The sequence below is a fragment of the Empidonax traillii genome, unplaced genomic scaffold (assembly GCF_003031625.1).
Source record: "Empidonax traillii isolate 1590-97213 ecotype Southwest subspecies unplaced genomic scaffold, ASM303162v1 scaffold56:size2478089, whole genome shotgun sequence".
NCBI lineage: Eukaryota > Metazoa > Chordata > Aves > Passeriformes > Tyrannidae > Empidonax > Empidonax traillii.
Window position 1 is genome coordinate 1,714,411 of NW_020955249.1, and position 18,920 is coordinate 1,733,330.

Below are 18,920 nucleotides of genomic sequence, written 5' to 3' on the forward strand. Positions count from 1 at the left end.
ACTGGCTGAGACCAAGGATCCATCCAGTCCAATTGGATTATTCTTCCCTCAGTGCCTGCTTGTGGAGATGGAGCAGCACAAGCATATATGACACCTCCTTCTAACATAGTCACATATTTTTTTGCTCTGAGGCTTCTCTGAGCTTGACCTCTGCCTCTTTACTAGTCCTCTATGGCTCTTTTTTTCATTCAGTCTTCCCGAATGAATGTAACCTTTTGTATTAATAGCCCTCGCAGGGAGTTTGCAAGTAGCTGTACTATACAGTAGTGAAAAGCTAAGTACTCTTCTTTTTTTCTCTCTCTCTTTTTTTTTTTTTTTTTAAATTTTTTTTTTTTTTAAATAATGGCTTCATTTTGATAGGGTTTATATCAGACAGAATAGTTAGTTCTTATCTACTTTTCCTCACTACCTGCAGAACCTCACTGTATCTCTACTTCAATCCTTACAGATGTTTTCTGGAAAATGTAATGCAAACCATTTTTGAAATAAGTTAACTATGTCAATGAAATCACTGCTTTCTCCAAAAAATATCAAGAAGTGAGTGTCACAGGACATCCCTTTGCAGAATTCATGTTGATCCTTACCTGAAAGATCAAATTTATTGCTCATTAATGCTATATTTTGTTATTGTTTCTACTAATGAATCCAGTTTGGATTCCAGGCTTGCGGAGTTTTTTTTCCCTGGTTCTCTCATGGACCTCTGAAGATTAGCATTACGCTTGCTACATTCTGGTCTTCAGGTCCCAGAGACATTTTACACAAAAGGCTGCCCAGAATCATTAGCAATTCAGCTATTCTGTCCCTGTGGTTCCTCTGTTACTCTTAGGTAAGTGTTGTTCTGCCCCTGGAATCCTCCAGGGCCAGTTCTGTCTATGTTGTACACCCATCCGTGTCAATGTTTAACAGAGCCTCTTCTAATTTCCTCACTCTTCCTACTCCTTCTACAAAAATAAAAATGGGAGGTTCAGGCATGGGAATCTTACCAGTTTTATTTTTGTGGAAACAAGAAAGCTCTGATGGAAAGATTGAATTTATTTTCTCTGCAACAGAGGGTATCAGGTTTGAGTTCTTTGCTATCACTTGCCCCTAAAGACTTTTCTTCTGACATGTTGGAGGAAGAATTGAAGAAATAAATGTTACTCAGGAGGCTATTCTTATATTTTTTTAGATCTATCTAGAAGCTAAAAGTGACAATGTTTTTGTCTGCTTTTGAAAGCACAGGGTCCTGAGACAATTTGAATGAGGAATGATCAGTGAGACTGCTCTCTGCAGTGCTCTCTGCTGTATACCTTGTGGCTTTCCCACCCCTAATTTGTGTATTCATGTTGTCTAAATCTTTTATATGACTGCATTTGAGCTAAGATTTGAGTGCCACAATGCCAAGCAGTTCCACACTCCAAGAAACAGAGCATCTGGATGCTTCTAAAATCTTGGCTATTCTTAAGGCTTTAAGACTTAAGACTGGTTCCTGTTTACTTCAACCATCTTCGAAAAGCTCGTTTGTGACATGAAGCATGTTATTCTCCATCCCATCTCTCTGCTGAACCTGGTTGGTGTTCTTTCTCTCAGGGAGTGTTTTTCTTTAGAGCTGGCATCAACACAGAAATGCAGCATCAGGCTGGTCTTGCTCACATCCGTTGTGTATTGCCATTTGATCAAATGGATAAAATGGAGCATGTGCCTTGCTAGGACTGAGTTGGAAGGGAAAGCAAAGAATTATCTGCAAACATGGATGCACAAACCCCAATGGTATTAGTGTTCAAGTGAGGTAGAAACCATGACTACACAATTATACAAAATAGGAATGAAGCTCATGTCACAGTGGGTGGTCTTTTTTACAAAGGCAGAGGAAAAAATTGGTGGCTGGTATTTCTCTATCCAGCACTGCTTTCATGCTTGGTTACTTGAATGTTGCTGCTGCTGCAGGGTACCAAACCAAGCTGTGTATTTACTTGCATTGTTCACAATGTACAAATACACCTTAGAGGATAAAGTAAGCTGAGAGTTAAAATATTTGCATCTTCTGTAGTTTACTTGCTGAAGAAGATTCTCTTCTGAGCAGACTATTGCCGCAGAAAGCAAAGGCATTCCTAGGGATTCAGCAGCACACCTGGGCAAGCGACCATATTCTGGGAGAAGATGATTAGGCGAAAATTGTTCCTATAAGGACTTTTGCTGAAGACCAATCTATAGTGCTGCACCTTTGATGCCATAGTGGACTTGTGTCTGGGCTAGGTTACTAAAATATGTGAAAGGAGGCTGATTGTCAGTCTATCCGGGGTTGGCTTTGTACATGCTCTTGGGCTTGTTTGCTTATTGCTAGCAAGCCATCTGATAGAAACCAGAGAGTTAAAATGTTGCTGTTCTCTAAGCCATCGTTATATACATACAGACTGTATTTATGCTTCCACATGTGATTCATGAGTAAACACGTCCTGTTTGCTTGTGCAAGTTTTATCCATGTTCTCCTGTGGAAGGAGGTAATGCTTTCCTGCTCACAGCATGCTGGTGTTTGCCTTGTCCTGCTGTGAATGCTTTATTTGTGATATCAGCTATGAGCCTCAGTCATGAACTGGGACTCCACTACATTTCACAAAGACACTTTATAAATGGGAGCCAGAGGAAGACTGCTGGCTCCAAAGAGATTATGAGCTACTTTTCATCTAGATCTGATAGGAAGCATGCAAAGAGTCTGGCTTATGGACTCTATCTGGTGACACTAACACCTCCCAAGATGAGATCTCCCAGTCATGGTCATGATGTCCAGTTTAATATTGACTATTTTGGGGTTTTGATCCCTTTTTGGTCTCTTCCAGTGAGACAAGCTGAGCAAGATTATCATGGTGCTAAAGGGAAGCACAGTAAAATGAAATATATAAATCCTACCGAAGTCATATTTTATAGAGTAAATGGAACTTTCACATAAGATGAAATATATCAGGCTGGGCTGCTGATCTTATTTGTTTGATGAATCTGTTTACCTCTTGCATGCATCCATCTAACTCAGGAGAAGGCAGATATATGGAGTGGGAAATGAATGGTCTCAGACCTAACCATTCATCACTTGCATGATGCATCGCTTTCAAGGCTAGAGTGTCAAGATTACTTCCCTGTTATATAGGAATAGAAATCTTATTTTTCTCTTGGTTTACTGGTTAATTAGCTTAATTTATAGGTTTATGACCACTTGCATTCCCTAGGTTGCATTTGTGAACTTAGAGAAAATCAGCTCAGGAGAACTGAAATCCCCATCTGTTGTATAATACCCTTCATGTCTTCTGTGAGTCGTGTCCATATCTAAGCTAAGCCCAACTGTATTGGGTTTTACCCTTGTTCTCCTGCCCTTTGAATCATTCTGGAAAGAGTGTGGTGATTTTCTTAGCTCTTTGGTTGTCTGGGAAACATTTCTGGGTCAATATGGAATATGGGTTATGTACAGTGTCCTATTAAGAGCATGGGCTCTTATTTCAGGTACTAATCAAAATGGATGTGTGCTTGGAGTGTGCTTCTTCACTCCTACAAATGAGTTACAATCTGCTTTTAAGAAAGGTGGGGGGATATTGTTGACTAATGCTGAATAAGGCTTTGTTTTTCTACAATAGATATCTGGGCATCTAGAAGCTTCTTACAGGGGCCAATCTAGGGAGATAGTTTAATTTGAGAGTAGATGTCTTTGATATTAGAGGACTCTGTGAGCTAGATGAGACATGACAGTGCTTACCTCTTTTTCTTACATCACAGTTCAGCCTGGCCACAGTTCAGATTAGATGTCGGCTCTGCATGCTGGAGAGTTTTTTGGCAGCTCTCTGAAGGATCTGGCAGACAACACCATTTGCACACCATGGTACAAATATACAACCCTTTCTCTTTTCACCAAAATACATAGGAGCCAAGATGTAGTTGCAGTATCTAATGGATTTTTATAGAAAGAAATGCAAATGGAGGTGGGAGGGGGGAAGGGAGCAATATTCCCAGGGAAACCTGCTACATAAAGCAAAATCTTCTCCTTGGTTTTACTGAATTATTTCCTTATCTTCCCTCTTCTCCTTCAGTCTCTGATCTTATTGGGTACATTTCAGATGTGGAGATACCATAAGATGCAAGTCTGTGAAGGAAGCACTTGTCTTAATCACTGGGGTCATTTCAGGTCTGTTTCTACACGTATACAACACACAGCAGACTAGCACAGAAGATTTGCTTTAGCACAAGCGTACAATTATTATTGTGCCCAGCAGAAAGGAAATATTTAGGGCATCCTGAAAACCAGTCTAACTCATGCTGTGCTGTTTAGGAGGTGGGGGCAAGGAGAAGAAAGAAAGAAAGGATAACAGTGTTTTCCAAAGAATCTTTACTGGCATGTTTGTGCCTCTCCATTTGCAATGGTCTGTGTGTTTGTGACTCTTGGGAGAAGCAAGCACAGAAGCTGTCCCTTTGAAGGGACAAACATCCACTTGAATCTGAAATTATTTTCACCCAAAACAGTATCTTCATAGTACTGAACACTGATTTGTTGCCAGGCACTGCTGCTAACAGCCATCTCTGTCTTTCAGTAAGGGATGGCCACTAAAAGCTTTTAGAGCTGCACATCAAACCTGCTCATTCAATAAAGACAGAGGGAATCCTTGGGAAAAAAAAATCCCTGTATCCCCCAGACTAACCAAAGAAGAGCATATTACATCAGTTTTTAAGATATTCCCGCAGCTTTTTAATTTTTTTTTTTTTTTTGTCAGCAACAGCATGTATTAATCACTCTGTTGCATCTTCATTTAGAGAGGGGGGAAAGGACCTTACAGCACTTTGTCAGCATCAAATAGGTAAATGTCAACAATAGAAAATGGTTACTCACTTCCAAAACTATTAATATTTAGTCTCTTTTTTCATTTTAAACAGTACTATAATTGCTCAGCATAGAAGCCCTTGGATCAGTTTCTATCTGAACTTCCCTGATTGCTGTTTCTGTATCAGTTTTATGCTTTGTAGAAGATTCCAAAAACCCAGTTTGGCATTGGACTAGATTATAGAGCTACCCCTTCTTGAGACAGTTCCCTTCTCAAGGAAATGTTCCTTGCTTTACTATTTTATTTTTTTTTCCTTCTTCATACCAGCAGAAACTGGAGTTTTGAGGGAAGATGTATTTGAATCTCCATGGCACAACAGCATTTTATCATTGCCATATTCAAGTTTCTTACTTTCTGTTTATCCCTTAAATCTAATCTGGAGATATCACTGCAATGCGATTCTTCAGTAGTTGTGCTGGAACAGCAGAGAGAGTGTACAATTATGGCAAAAATGCACACTTTTATCCTTTTACTTGTAGGAAGAGATAATGCAGAGAGATGATACACTGTATGAAACTGGCGCTGTATTTGAAGGCATGGCCCCTGGAATATCTCCAGGAAAAAAAATCTCAGCTCACATTGTGAAAGGGTTTCCCCCATCTATGCTGCAGAATAGATTCCTTTCTCAGAAGCTTAGAGATAAATATTGATTTTTTTGCAATAGCAAACTAACGTTAGTGGCATGCAGTCAATTTCTGTCATAGGCACTATGAGGTATTTCAAACACCACTGAAGAGCCCAACTCTTTTCTGATCTTCTCTGATTTTTTCTGATCTTTTCTGATCTGCTGTTGGCTCATAGGACAGACCCAACTGTTTTTGGCAAGTGAATGGGAATGATACAACATATAATTTTGACCTTACATAGCCCTTGCATGGAGAAGAGATCTGGAGAGTATTACATTCTTTTTTTATATTTCTGTAAGGATCCAAATTCACCTGTGGGTAGATATAACTCCCATCTATGTGGTGCTAATGCTGCCATTAGGAGCCCCAGGGCGAGGCCTAAGTTTGTGGACTTTGAGCAGCAAACAATGTGTTTGAAAGGAGAGCTGGGATCTCCCTCTCTATTTGAGATCCTTTTTATCTGAGTATCTGACTATGGAGCTCACACTGGAGTGGAGTGAGAAGGTCTTCCGTTCAGATTGCTGGTAATGATGGTGTTAAACACTTCAGGGTATATGGGGATTTGAAGAAGAATTTAGAGGATCACAGTTTTGAATTTAAATCTAGTATCTTGATGATGATATTTTAGTTTTGAACTAGTCTGGAGTAAATCAGGAGTATGTCCATAGCAAATTAGGGAATATGAACCTCACAAGGTCCTTGTTTGACATCCTAGCTATGGGACTATCCTTCATCAGTTCTTCTACAGATGTTGAAATATGCTTTCACCTCTTGCTGGAACACAAGATTTTTGCTCTCCTTTCTTTTGGGCAATAAATTTATTTCCTTTAATGTCTATGTGCCTCTCATTTTTATTTTATTTTTTTTCTATTGAAGATATCAACTTTTGTCTAACAAATGTAACCCTGCCAGCCTGCAGATTCCTTTGAAGTCGTTTGCTGTCTCCCTTGGGTCTCTACACAACAGGTTGAAAACAATATGTTACTGTGCTTTGCATTAATGGAATGGAACAAAAGAAACTATTTATTCCATTGCCTGTGGTGTTCATGGTCCTTCTGTGATATCATAAAGGGACTTCTTATCCCTTTCTGACGGCTGTAGTTGCAATTACTTTGTTGTTACCTCAGTCTTCTCCAAGTAGTTATCCACATAGAAACTTGGCAGAAGTCAGAAGTTGTTTTAACCAGATTTTTTTATACTTTCTTGGTATAAAGAGAGTAGCTATTTCTGCCTTGTGTATCTAAGAGACTGTTGTCCTTGGTGAAAGTATTAATGAATTGGATTGCAATGCAAATATGGGTATTCCTTCTACTTAGTAGTCATCTCTGAGAGTTTTCCTCCCCACTCCTACCTTAGCACAGTATGCCTTTAGACAGTATTCCTGTTATGATCTGGTTATTAAAATTATTAGAGATGCCTCTGCTTGACTTAAGGTACAAATGAGACCAGATGCCAAAGTCAATAGTATGGGTTTTATTTAACAATAAATGTGAGGCAGAGAGAGAGAGAGAAAGAAATAGGAAAAAGGAAGGGCAGAAAAGAGAGTGACAGAGAGATTAAATAGAAAATATATCACCACTCTGTGGAACCTCACAAAGTCCCATAAGTCCTCTTCTGCTGGTCTTCTTGGTGGCAAGGGTCCTGCAAAGCATGTAGTCCAGTGGATTCATATACATTAAGGAGATGCCCAGGCACTTCCCTGGAAGGGGGAAGCTTTGCCGGTCTCTTGCGACAGACTAAGGATTTGTTGCCTCACCTGGATCACGTGCAGTCCTCTGGTGGTAGAAGACCTCAGGAATGAGTCTGGGGGGCGCTTTGGGATTTTTTGACGGTTTATGACCCTTCTCAGCTGCCTCTCACATGAATGTCCTGTGTGTATGTGGTCTTCCAGGAGATCGGGGATTATTCCTGTTTTGTCTGGAGAGATTTTACCATCATACAGCCAAAACCCTTCTCCTCCTTCACCTAGGGCTGATTCTTAGCACAGCTGCTGAGTTTGGCTTTCTTTGTGGATAAATTCTTCTTCCCCAAGGCTTGTTTACTTCTCCTAGACCTGAGATAACTGGACAATAGTCTTATCTCAAGTTCTGGTCACAGTCCAAATTCCATTTAGGAGGCATATTCAGGGTGGGAGGGGTGAGTTGTGCTTTGGTGGTTCTTTGCAGTTTAACTTTAAAGTCTTTCTATGATTTTGACAATGTTTAAGACAATAACAACATTTCAGTCTATCACAATCACTTAAGGAATATTGCTTCCAAAAGAGAGTTGAAAGTGGCCTGTGTGCAGCTTGTCAAATTTTTCAAGGTCATATGTCTGACAAGGGGGGCTTTATCGTTAGTCTGTTGCGTCCCTTCAGAATGGTGACAGCCTGGAAATTTTGGAGATGATCCTCCCTTCCCCTGCCATTTGCCTAGATGATATCTAGAGTGATATGTAGACTGGAGTGCATTTCAAAGGATGCACTGAATGCTCTGTAATGCTGGACATCAGGATGGGGCTTATCTCTTCTTTGGAGAGAAAGACCAGTAGAGGTCTACAGAAGTCATCAAAGTACCCTTACCAACAAGGAAGAAGACATGTTAATGTTTCTTGGTCCAAGCAGGGCCTAGCCACAGCATTATTCCCCATCTGAGAAATCATTTAATATCCCTCTTCATTATTACAGTTCTAAGTTACATCCTTTCTACAAAATGAAGGACAGAGACCCTGAGGTCATATTGCTGACCCCACCAGTTTATGTCAGGGCCAAGGCAGTTCCAGAGCCAAAGCATCTGCAGTGTGCTTCAGATACCTCCTGGTGAACCAAGCTGTAGGGTATTTATCTCCCTATGGTTTGTTTTTCTTTTTCCAAATCACATGAATTCTCTTTGGTAGAAAGCCTACTTCTTGACACACTGTGAAGCCTGGGCTGAGGGCTCACAATGCACATAGGTGTGCAGGCTATGAAATATGCTCAGCTGAGATGATAACAGCCTCCGTGACATTAGCAGAGGAAAATGTTTCAGACCATTCAATACTCTGTCGTGCACAGGCATACTAAGGCTTTCTTGATATCTGGCTTTCAGTCATACAAAAGTTTTCTTTTTCTTTTTTCTGCTAGGAAACTCCTAAGCACTTCATCAAAGTCCCTCCTCTTTTTAAGCTATGTTGCTCCTACTTGAGTCTTTTGTATTGTTCTTTAAAGTCTTCTCCCATAATTCATGTCAGCCCTTCAAATGTTTGCAAATTTGTCATCTGCAGTCATTGCTTTGCCAATCTATTAGCTCTTCTGAATTAATTCTTTTATGTCAGTCTCGTCATTTCTCTGATAATTTTGCTGCTGTTCTTTCTGCATACCTCTCAATTTGTCATTTTGAATGTATCTAAGGCAAAGGTATTATATTTTCCTAAGTTTCTAACAACACATGTGAGTATCTCGGGTACATTCTATGAGGTTTCTCAGGTACATTTCAGTGTAAACCTGCAATGGATGTGTTTTTTTCAGGCTTCATATACTTGAGATTAAGACTGTACATGAAAGTTGTCAAAATTAAGGAGATACACCATGTGAAGTGGTATGCAATAGCATGGATAGTCCTTCTGCAGGGCTGCTTATGAGACCACTGTGTGTGACAGGCTCTGGCATATGCTCCAGCAACTCCCCCTCAGTGATTTTTATTTGATGTCCCCAGTCCTACCCTGGCCCCTTCAGCTGAATCCTTCAGGCACAGTCAATAATGAGGTTAAGGGAAACAGGTGAAGGTGTGAAAAATGTCATATTCCTTCTTGTATGCTGTAAGCAGTTTACCATGTTGTGTACACAGGCAGCCAAGATGGGCCATTAGTCATGACTAGTGTGACAAACCCTTGGGATGGTGGATTCCCTTCTGCTGGTTTTGGGTGAACCTTTGAACAGAAGAGATGGGGATGGTCATTCTGCAGGGACAGAAAATAGCTGTTTAATTTAGCCAGCTAGTTGCCCTGTCTCCGTTGGTAAAGCAGGTTCCCACTCAAGCACTCCCACTCAAAACATAAGTTGGATGAGTGTTCACTGTCCTCAACAAGAGTTAACTATTTAATGCAGAGCACACTGGGTCAGCTATCTTCTGAATAGCAGCTACGAATGCGCATGGCTTGAGGCCAAACATACACAGTGGTAAATGTGTAAACTTCCTCACAGAGGTAGCTGCAGGAAGGAAGCTCTGCTCAGGACAATGCCTGCCATCAGTGTAACAAGGTAGAAAGTGGAACAGTAATGCAGAAAGCAGAAAATTGTAAGAGACTTAAAGTGATACCAGTATATTGAGCCAAACTGTGCCTGTCCATTTATAGAACGAGGCTGTAAGTGGAAACATTGGAGGTATCTCAATCTCACAGCTAAATCTTGTTCGTGATTTTTAATTTAAAATATTCTGAATACACCCAAAAGTTAACTGCTGAAATGCTTACTGTTTCCTTTCCATGGTGAGATTAATACTTTCTTCTGTCCTGCTATTCTTCCAGTAAAATCTAATTGCGTCACAACTTTGAGGCATAAGTAGATTTCCAATCTCTCTCAGCAGCAGCACCAGTTTTTAATCCACATACAGCATTTTAGAAGCCTCTGAAATAAGCTCTTTATGCTTCATGATTGTAAAGATTTTAGTGTTGGCTTGTGCATCAGGCAATTCAGAAGCATATTATAATGTCTGAAAAGCCACAGTAAACTCCAAAGAAATTCCTCCTGAAAAGACAGCTAAGGAATGTATTTAGCCCAACCTGAGAGGAAAAGAGCAGAACCTGGCTGAAATAGAAGAGCTGCTGAGACAGGGTTGGTTGTCACAGTCCCACAGAGGGTTGGCCTGTCATTCCTTTCAAGGGTGCAATTGAGCATCTTGCCTTGTGTCTCTTCTCTTAGAATCTGTGGGTTTGCATGAGGGAATATGTTTAGCAGTGTAAGCTTTAAGTATCAGGCTGTCATTTCACAGGAAATTCCTGTTCTATAAGAGTGTATTAACCTGAGGGATGGAGAACTGTCCTTGGCAGAATCTCCTTTTGTTGAAAACACAGCAGAGAAGAGGCAGTTGCATGCCAGAGGATGCCTTGTCTTTTTCCTCTTTCTCTAATACGACCTTGCTTATTCTTCTGCCAATTCTCCTGTCCCAGTCCAAGAGTGAAGTGGGGTCTTTGTGTGGGGTCTTTGTGTAGCCCTGTATCCTTGCTTCATCAGAGCTACGTCAAGCTCTCTGGCTGCACTGAAGCTGCAGGATTTCTCAGTACTTGAATGCTCTCCTGGAAGAAAACCTGTAGTTCCAAGTTTTGATCAGTTCTGTCAGTTGGGTTATTTGCAAACAGGCCAGTGCTTACACTCTGGGAACTGCTTTCATTGAGACTTGAAAGTTATTGCCTATTGCAGCTGGAAGCTGAGTCTGTTTGTAATTATAGACCTGCTTACTACAGTGTTTTGTTTCTTTAACACTGTGTGGCATTTTAGGTGAAAGTTAGCATACCTGACTAAAGCAGTGCTTTTGGCTAGCTGGATTTGGAGTGACTTGATGGCCTGTCACACCCTGGTCCGTGACTTGCAGATTGATAGCTTTTGCCACAGCGATGAGGACCTGACAGAGGAGGTGATCCTCCAGGCGGGAAGAGTCATGTCCTGCATGTGCTGGAGTGAGAAACCACCCAGGTATTTTTTCCCAGGTATGAAGTACCAAAGACAGGTCTGTGTCATCACTCCTCAATACTCTGTTAAGCTTCTTGATTTTGTTGTTGTTCTGCCCACATGCATTTAAATCCGTACCTGGTTAATCTGTGTCCACAGTATATTAGAAAAAGAGCATTTTAGACTTGGTGAATATACAAACCTTGGACCTCTGCAGAATGAAATGTAAGAGACACAGGTCACACTGAAGTGAGCTTGGGTCTCATCCAATTGCTAAGGCAAACTTCCTAATAGTAGCCATGCTGTATAATTTGATGTCATCCCACATGATAGTGTGCATGCCTGGGGCTGTAGAACAGAAGTGAGTGCTGCTGCAGTATGGCTGAGGTGCCTTGGCAAAGATCTGCAGGAATCTCCCTGTCCTGCAAGTCTGTAGCTGAAGTAATGCTTCCTTCACCTCTCCAAGCATTAATTGGGGAATATGAGATCTGTTTTGGGCTCTCTCGTTCCACCTCTGTGGGCCCAAGATTCTGGATCTCAGTTTAGAAAGATATACTAGGGGAAACTGAAACTCTTCTGAAGTTGCTGACCATATAAAGCTGGGATTTTACTCACTGTTTTCCTAAAATGCTGTTCTCTAGCTTTTCTCTCTAGTTTTGTCTTTTGTGCTCTCAAATTTCACATATAAAATACAATATCATTATATAATAACATACTGCTTTAATGTTCCCTGGCTGGTCTCCTGCATCAATCTGATGTTGCCTTTAAAAGACTGGCTTTTGTATTTAGCTTTAACATTGCAGAGGATTCTCTTGGTGTTTGAGATGTGACTGATCCCTGCATTTATTAGTGCACACACTCCTTTGCATGTTCTCATGAGGCTGCTTACATATGTTGACTGCAGGGGCCAAGCACTGCCCTGGGTGTCCTCCACTTGGATTTGTTGAGCCAAGGGTCTCTTCTGCAGTGAGCCAGCTCCCCTGTCCTATAGAGAGGAGACATCTTTGCAAAGGAGAGCTTGGTGCTACAGTGTGTGACTTGGCCCTCAAAGAGCAAAGGATTAAAATCAATCCCAGGTAGTAGGACAGACAGTCTGTCATTTGACCTGTGTTGACAGGAGTCCCTTAAAGTGCTCCTTGCTTACTAGCAATGCCAGAATATTATCTGTATCTCATTCACCATTACTGTTTGGTTTTTTTTCTTCCTCGTAGAAGCAAGGCTCTGCCAGTGAATTTACAGGGAAAAGGAAGTAATCCTGTTGAATTATATGCAGATAATGCTTTGAGAAGAGATACAGTCAAATTAGTTACTGGTTCATCATCTGCACCCAACCTTGGTAAAGGTGTCTTGGTCATAGTAGTGCATGGCCATATATGGGTATCAGAGAACCAGATTAGGTCAGAACAAAGCTCTCTCTAGCCCGGTGTCCTTGCTCAGACAATGGTTGTATGCAACATCTACTGAAGAGCAGAAACTCACAGCAAGGATCTTATGCCACTGAGTACTCTGAGTTTGTAGCTATTTGCTGAAATCAGATTTATTTAGCAACTCCTGATGGATTTCTTTTCTGTATGTTCATACAGATCATAAGAAAGGATGGCCTAGCATCTGTTCAGTAGTGGATGGATCAGGTGGAGTGGAATATCCCATCTATTGGGGTGATAAATATAATATTGCTTAGTGTGTTGGCTGCTCAGAGTACGTAATATCTGATGTACTCACAGAAATATTCTTATCTCCAGCATCCAGGAAGCTGTTCAGTTAAACTGCTCAGCACACTGATGCAGGAAGGATTTTGGTGAAACACCATGGAAAATAATGGTCTGAAGTAAAGAAGCAAAGAGAAACTTAGTTACAGAAACTACAGTGTTATAGTATGATATTAATTGATGGTAGAAGTTAGTGGTTATATGGATGGGCCTCTTCTATCTGGAAACCCATGTTTCTGGTAAGAGTCCCTAGAAACTCCTGCTCTGAAAAGTTCCAGGATGATATAATCTGCTTCACATCATCTGCTTCTTCATCCTAGACTTAACAGAAGCATACCAGTAAAACAAAGCTTTTTAGTTTCTTTCCTTTTTGGAAAGTTTGGGCATGGTTCACTGTTCCAGTAAGACTTTCACTTTTAACTCTGTGTAATGGATAAATGAAGTGAATAACACAAGAACTGACTCAGAGTATCTCCCAGAATCTAAACCATCTCACCAGTTATTCAGATCTCTGAACAGGAAATCAGAGAAGACTTAAAAAAATTTCAAATTCTGCTTCATCAGAGACCTTCATTAAAAGCAATTAACTGATACACTACAAACTGCAAATGCAGAGGTTCCTATCCAGGTTTCAGTTTTGAGTTCTGGGCTATCTGCTGCCTTTATGAAGCTATTACAGTCTGGTTAGCTTTCCTTGCTGCCTTTCTTGTCTTCTGAGCAGTTATCTGTCTCTGTTGAAGATGAAAATGAAACAGAATGTTCCAAGTCCCTCTGAGTAGGGTTCAGGGCATGATTTTCCAGGCAGTATGCAATGCAGACATGAATCATAACTCCCTTTAAGATACTATTGTATTCAATTTCCTGGCTCTTTTCATCTGACTGAACAGGCTACAGATACTTGTTTTTAATCTAAGCAATAACCAATTTACTCCAGAGATCAGTATTTGCTGATTGTTGCTGCTGTTCTTATGCTTGGAATTGCAAACCCCTTGGAAAATGAGGCCAGCTTGTGCATGAGTGTACAAACCTGGTTTCAAATCTGGCTTGGATTCTCTCTTCCAGCTCAGCAAGTGACTGACATGTTCACTTCGGTATAGCTTCCTCCCGAGACAAGCCGTGGGTTGTGCCAAAATGCTGTGAGGCATTCTCTATGTGTTCAGTCACACACTGGAGGCAGATTCTACAGCACCCTGGAGACACGGGTGAGATGAGGACAGTACAGTCATGATTCAGAGCTGCCTTGCACTTTGGTCTTGCTAGCAGGTCATATCAGTATCATATCAATAGAACCCACTTCAATTACACCCTTGTGTTACTGAAATTATTTGAAAGAAAGTGCTAAATCAGAGTAGCTTCTGTTCAGTTCAGATTTGGGTATAGCTGAGGTTGTTGCAATGCCATAATAGTTCAGTAAAGGAATTAATAATGAAAAATACACCATTTAAATACAGAAATGTCCATGTGATGGTTGTAATCTTGCAACACCTGCCATCAGCCAGTGAAACACTCTTTTAACTCTGGTGGAACCTCCTCATCACCTGTGCTTCCAGAGCTGTCCCACAGCCTGGCTCTCTGCTCCTGGAGTGGGGCAGGGTGGGTTCCAAGAGCTGAAGTTCAGTGCTGGGAACAAGAGTAGTCGAGGCACAGGATGGGCTTGTGATCTAACAGTGCTCTGTAGGTATGAGGTGATAGGTCTCAGCACATTATCCTAAGAAATACTCAGTCAAGGAGAGGTTTTTCATTTTTTCCTGTCTGATTGTTTATTTGTTGTTTGGACCCAACATAAACTTTAACATGGAAGAAGAAAATGATATAGCTGCAAGTGGCTTTCAGTTTAACTTTCTTGTTTGAAATATAAAGCATGATGCAGATGAGGCTCTGCAGATAGCCCTCATTTTGATAACTGGCAAGAGCATTTCTAATTTAAAATATCTCCCTTCTCTTCCTATTAGTTACCTCTCTAAGCAAAGCAGCTGGCGTGACCTGGGCATGTTTTGCTTGTATTGTTGCTGTGAGACAATAGCTCAGCCTGAGGGAAGAAGACAACCTACTTACCATATCATCTGGGAGTTGTTGCAGTAGGACTTGAGAAACCAGTGTTTCTCTGAAGCTTACTGAGACTACCTGACACTATCTGAGGAGTTAACCCAGATAGTTAAAACTGTACCTTCAGTCAGTTTGCAGACCACACCAAGCTGGGCAGGAATGTTGATCTGCTTGAGGGTAGGAAAGCTCTGCAGAGGGACCTGGATATGCTGGATTGATGGGCTGAAGTGTATTTTATAAGGTGCAGTAAAGTGAAATGCCAGGTCCTGTAGTTGTGTCACAACAACCCAATGCAGCACTACAGGTTGGGGGCAGAGCGGCTGGATAGTTGCCCAGAAGAACAGTTGCTGTGTTGGTCAACAGCAGCTGAACATGAGCCAGCAGTGCCCAAGATGCCACGAAAGCCAGTGGCATCCTGGCTTGGATCAAAAATAGTGTGGCCAGCAGGACCAGGGAAGTAATTATTCCCCTGTACTTGGCTGCTGGGGAGGTGGCATGTCAGTGTCCAGTTTTGGGCCCCTCACTACAAATAAGACATTGAGATGCTGGACTGTGTCCAGAGAAGGGCAACAGAGCTGGTGAAGGGGCTGGAGCACAAGTCTTATGAGAAGAAGCTGAGGGAACTGGGATTGTTTAGCCTAGAGAAAAGGAGGCTGAGGGGAGACCTCACTGCTCTCTACAACTACCTGAAAGTAGGTTGTAATGAGGTGAGGACTGGTCTCTTCTCCTAGGTAACAAGTGACAGGACAAGAGGAAATGGCCTCAAGTTCCGTCAAGGGAGATTTAGAATATAGAATATATATCGAAAAATATCCTCATGGAAAGGGTTGTCAAGCATTGGTACAAGCTCACAAGGAAGTCATGGTGTCACCATCCCTGGAAATATTCAAAAAATGTGTGGATATGCCACTTTAGAACGTGGTTTGTGGTGAGCATAGTGGGGTCCCATGGCTGGATTTGATATCTTAGCACCCAGGTTGATGGCTGGACTTGATGATCTTAGAGGTATTTTCCAGCCTTAATGATTCTATGATTCTACAAGATTTGGGAAATCAAAGAACTGAACTGAGAGTTATGTGTACAGGGAAGACAGACTTTTGTCCCCTGGTGTCATATGTGGCCTCCACCTCTGTATCTTCTTCCCCAGTTAGAGTAGGGATGTTCCTGGTGCAGAGGACAGGGCAACAGAGAACTGTGGAGAAGGGCAGTAGAAGGCAAGGGCACCTAAATACTAGGCCTGGTGCTCACCAGAGGGCTCACTGCTAACATGCTGTCCCAGCTGGCAGAGGTTGAGAGCTACCTGACCCAGCTCTGATGTATCCTAAAAAACAAGAGTTTGCACAATTCAAGTGAAGAGGTAAATGGAGGTTACACAAGGTCTGCAGAGAGCAGTGGGCCTGGGTCCAGCTGGGGTCAGCTGGTTGGCTGCCCTCCAGCAGCAATACATCATTTGTGATAAGAAAACTCACAAAGAAAAAGTAGCATTACAGCATTTTCTGGAGGTAAATGGAACTGCTGTACTGCCAGAGGCAAGCATTTTTGGGGACATGGTTTAAGGTATAAAGATTGCCCATGCACTTTTCGTATCAAAGTTACTGTGTTTTTTCACAGTAGCAGTGGTCTTGCAGAAAACATTTTCAGGTGATTTACAGAACTACTGCAGTTGTCATATATACATAAGCAAGCAGTGTGAGTAAAGTAGCTGGAGTGACAGACCTCTGGTTGCCTGACAGCAGAGGGGTTCTTATTCATACCATGGCAGCTCAGTGACACCAGACACAGGGAAGGTGCAGCTTACTCTGCCTCCGCAAGAAGCTCCCACCAGACCCAAAAGAGAATTTTAGTTTAATGAACCTGTCATGTCCTTGTACAGGAACAAGCGAACAACACTCACTTTCCTTGCAGTGCTTGATTAAAACACGAATTTAGTTGCTCTGAGTTACCAGAGATGTATCTTCACTGCATAGAAGCTGTGAATTGTAAATATAGCAGGCATGTGCAGTTTGCTCTGTGCCTGAAAACAATTTCTGTAGCAGCACAGCTCTGCAACTGACCTAATAAATACTGGTGCTGGGCAGGGCTAATTATCTCCAATGCAGCACTGCCCTGGCATAGCTGTACGGCTTTCCACTTCAGAATTAGCTTAGCTGGGACTTGTTTGGGTGTCTGTGCTGTCCTTCACGGTATGGTGGAAATGGTGGAAGAGCATCACATGCATACACCAGACTGCGGCATTACTCTGCTCTAAATGTAATGCTGGGCTACAGAGCACCAAACTCACTTAACAGCTCCTCTTAAAAATTTGTCTAACTTGGGTGAAGGCTTGGTCATCTTGGGCCTAATTTTGGAACATCAAGCCCTTGTCTCTTCTGAAATCAGTGCTTGATAGTATATAGTGTTTCTGAACAAAGTGCTGACTAGCATGCTCTGAGTTCCTTTTTTTTCTGTAAAGCAGTTACCATTGTTAGATAATTACTAAACAGTGCCCCTCTGACCTACCAGGGTAACAGACCTCTGTCTCTATGATCTTTTTTCCTAAAACTAAAATATTAATAAGCAGATGTTGGGAGGTGATGTAAAAAGGTATGCAGAAAATAATTGGGGATTCTCTTACTCCAGATTTTGAGATCACATAAGGCAAGTGAATTGATAAAACTGGCTCAGTGTCAGGTATTTAAGTGAGAAGATAGATAAATAATCACACATCCTGTAGCAGCTGGGTTTATGCAGGTTTAGGTTGTTATATCTTAATACAGGTTAGTGCCTTATGTGGAAAGGATTAGATGAGCATTTTTGGAGGCCTAATTCCAGCCAGCTGTATAAACACAGTGCCCACTTCTGTTGGTCTGTAAGGAGTCTCAATTTGTTTGTCTCTAGATCATTTCAAAATTACTCTTCTTAAGAGGAGTTGGGGGAGATAGAGGATATATCCTAGACCAAGATCACATGTTTCTTTTCCACTAATGCTTCCCAATGTGGCTTTTCTCCTACTGTAGTACTGGATAAATGAATACACCTCCACCTTGGGGATTGGTGTCTTCCACTCTGGCATCGAGATCTACGGCAGAGGTATGAAGTGTTTCCTTTTCACTACCTGCAGAACATGGAGACAATGTATGGTTAGTCTGATATGGAAAAGTATCCCAAATTTACAGCTTTTGGCAAGGAATGTTTTGAGGAATGAAAAACTCAGCCAGTTCTCTTTTTAGAGTCCATTGTGCAGTCCAGGAGTAACTTGTGCAGTTCTGTCATGAACCATGTAGCCCTTCTTATTTTCAGCATGTGACTGCAGCCTCTATAGCTTGTGCAGGTGTGTAGTAGGATGGCTGATAGAGGAGCAATGTTGGAAAGCCATTCCAACAGTGAAGGCAGTGAAGGAGGAGGATAGAGAATAGGAGAAATGAAGGAGGGGGAAGATAGGCAGACCCGCATATGTGTTTGTGCTAATTCCCTGTCAGGGTAAATCCATTTTCCAGTCATTCTTTATGAATGCCTATGGTCTAGAAATCTTGGAATCTGGGTTTCCAGATTTTGGAAACTGTTCATTTGAAACAGCAGAATTATAGATAAAAGAAAATGCCTTGTAAGACTTTTGAAATTGGTGGAGCCTGGATGGAGCTAAAGCTGATTAGAGCCATCCATTGCAAAAGGCGCAGTCAAGGGATCTGGGGAAAAAGCTGTAGTGCAGTGAAGTATGGGCTAACATCACTAACTTTCTGTTGCCTTCTTCAGCATTAAATGGGAATGACTTGGGCTACTCACTCATGGTATTTTTACTCAGTGTGATGCAGTAGACAGAGCCCTTGGGGTGCCATTTCCATCTCGAGCACAGAGGCTTTCACAGGCCCTGCGAGATGGCCTGTGTGACACCCTGAGGACCACAGGCTGTGTTTCACAGGCCATGCAGGGTGGCCTGTATTATATGGAGGGACTGTGTGCTGAGGCAGCAGAATGCAATCAGCCTGGCTTTCTGCAAAGACTTCCTAATCTCTGCCTGTAAATACCTCTGAAAGATTTGATTTCTTCCTACTCTAGAAAAGACTTTGTAAAGCTCAGTAGCACCAATGGCAGCCTCTCA

General features: G+C 41.7%; 1 protein-coding gene across 1 annotated transcript in view; it reads left to right on the top strand.

The window, feature by feature from the left end:
- The window catches only part of LOC114055489 (deubiquitinase DESI2-like), a 56,377-nt gene that overhangs the window by 16,881 nt on the left and 20,576 nt on the right, over nucleotides 1-18,920 (top strand). The window contains exon 2 of the mRNA XM_027879683.1: nucleotides 17,839-17,911. Coding sequence (XP_027735484.1) covers nucleotides 17,839-17,911 — 73 coding nt within the window. The remainder of the gene's footprint in view (nucleotides 1-17,838; nucleotides 17,912-18,920) is intronic.